This window comes from Myotis brandtii, unplaced genomic scaffold (genome assembly GCF_000412655.1).
Source record: "Myotis brandtii unplaced genomic scaffold, ASM41265v1 scaffold155, whole genome shotgun sequence".
In the NCBI taxonomy this organism is placed as follows: domain Eukaryota; kingdom Metazoa; phylum Chordata; class Mammalia; order Chiroptera; family Vespertilionidae; genus Myotis; species Myotis brandtii.
Window position 1 is genome coordinate 2,287,890 of NW_005355621.1, and position 2,390 is coordinate 2,290,279.

At 37.7% G+C, this 2,390-nt stretch overlaps 1 protein-coding gene across 4 annotated transcripts in view; it reads right to left on the minus strand.

Annotated features, from left to right (window-relative positions):
* Positions 1 to 2,390, minus strand: part of KIAA1033 (KIAA1033 ortholog) — a 60,837-nt gene that overhangs the window by 23,053 nt on the left and 35,394 nt on the right. For all 4 annotated transcript variants that reach the window (XM_014535995.1, XM_014535993.1, XM_014535994.1 and 1 more), the window contains one exon: positions 671 to 776. In XM_014535995.1, coding sequence (XP_014391481.1) covers positions 671 to 776 — 106 coding nt within the window. The remainder of the gene's footprint in view (positions 1 to 670; positions 777 to 2,390) is intronic.

The following is a 2,390-nucleotide window of genomic DNA, read 5'->3' on the forward strand; positions in this document are numbered from 1 at the left end:
TGTATTATGAGCTTCTAAAACCAGGTGAAACCGTTAATCCTGATCGCTACAGACAACAAATAATCAATTTGCACCACGCTTTGATCATAAAACAACCAGAATGGGCCAGAAGACACAGAAAAGTAATTTGCTTCATGATGATGCACCATCACACACTTCAAAACTAGTTAAAGACATGTTAAAAGATCTTTCCTGGGAAGTATTAACCCACCCATCGTATTCACCAGACCTTGCTCCTTCAGATTACCACTAGTTCCAATCAATGGCACACGCACTTTCTGAGAAGCACTTCAAAACAAACATATGAAGAAGTAGAAAATTGGGTCTCTGAATGGTTTGCCTCAAAACAAGAAAAGTTCTATTGGGATGGTATCCACAAATTACCTGAAAGATGGGGGATATGTGTAGCTAGCGATGGACATTACTTTGACTAAAGCACTTTTGATGTTTCTCTTAAAATTATCGTGTTTTCTTTGATTATAAAATCCGCATTGTTAACCGGTACACCTAGTAAATGCTATTGAATATGCCTACCAATGTATAAAACAGCATTAACATTCAATTTTAAAATGATTTATTAAATCAAATGATGTATTTTAAAACTAATTAGAATAGTATGTACAGTGACTAAAAAGTGATGGGTTTATTCTTTATATTATCCTTTACTTACATGTAATCTGGCTGCGTCAACGGCATTTTCATATACGTCATCTAAATAAATTGGGAAGACAGCTCGATGCCAGTATAAAAAACAACAGTCACACTGTGCTTGCACTCTACAATGTAAAGGAGTAATTAGTGGTACCAAAATTGAAGTACTCCCCCAAAACTAACTCCTTACTCATTTTTGTGTCCGCTATATCACTTAATACAAAATTAGTACGGAAAAGCCACAAAATGTTTCAAATTGAACAAGGGTAACAAAATACTCTAATACCTGACAGTTTCAGAATTCTGCACACATGATTTAGCTTTAAAGAATATATGAAAAACAATATAAGTAACTTTTAGATTTTAAAATACATTTTCAATGTCATCTGATATGTCTACACTTAAAATACTTGAATCACATGCACTTTTTACCTGTCTCAAAACTGAACAGCAAAGCCTTTTTAAAAACTGTGACCAAAAGAAAAACAAAAACCAGTTACAGTTAATATGTCTACAATCTTTGCAACTGACTAGTTCTGACCTTATGGGGCATCAAAATGATCATTAAATACCTTATAAAGAAGCCGATTCAGTATTTCTTCCAGGGATGGGCTGTTAAATGCCACTAACTACAAAAATTTCAGCTTCTCAGAACAAAAATATTGTTGTAAATATGAACATTAAATAGAAATTGTGCTGTAACCTTAATTTGGCTGGGAATTAAAATTCAGAAAATTCGTTTTCCCTTTAAGAAAACTGCTTACTCTTTAGTTAAAAATAAATAAATAACGTCACAGGAGTTACAAAACAAGCCTTCCCAAAATTAATTCATCTTAATGATTGGCTACCAACAATGTAATTCAAATTCAGATCTCAAAACAAAATTACAGAAGACTATTTGACATGGATTTCTAAGCCTCTCATAAACAGATGAAGCCTTATGAAAAAGCAACAATTTTAAATGTCCACTGGAGATACCCATCACAACAATCACAATGAGCATCAGGGTCCTCCAAATGCTTTCACGGCTACAACATGTAGTCTCCTGTGAGTTCTTCCAGGAGCTATATCCTTACTATAGGAGCAAAGCTAAAGAAACATGATTCCTGGTAACAGTCTAATTCTAGTCATGCTCAAGAAATTGCAGAGAGGAACTAATGGTCTATCTGGGTTACATTTCTCCTCTTGCTATGCTAAAAAGACAACTGATGTCTCCATTAGCCCCACCATTTTTTCTTTTAAGATTTTTATAATTGACTAGAGGCCTGGTGCACAAAATTTGTGCACATGGAGGGGCAGGTCCCTCAGCCCGAACTGCACCTTCTCGCTCCTCCATGGAGCAGGCCTAAGCCATCAGTCGGACATCCTTAGTGCTGCCGTGGAGGCGGGAGAGGCTCCCATCACCGCTACTGCGCTAGCCAGCCATGAGCCCAGCTTCTGGCTGAGCAGCGCTCCCCCTGCGGGAGCACACTGACCACCAGGGGACAGCTCCTGCATTGAGCATCTGCCCCATGGTGGTCAGTGCGTGTCGTAGCAACCGGTCATTCTGCTGTTCTGTCGATTTGCATATTAGCCTTTTGTTATATAGGATAATGTCTTATTATGGGCAAGGCCTCTAATTCAATTTTTTTTAGGTAGTTAAAGGGAGGGGCAGAATTTTCACTTGAGCCTGAAGCTAAAATTGCCCTTAGCTCAAAAATCTGCATACCACTGAGACACATCTTGGTGAGGCTCATTCT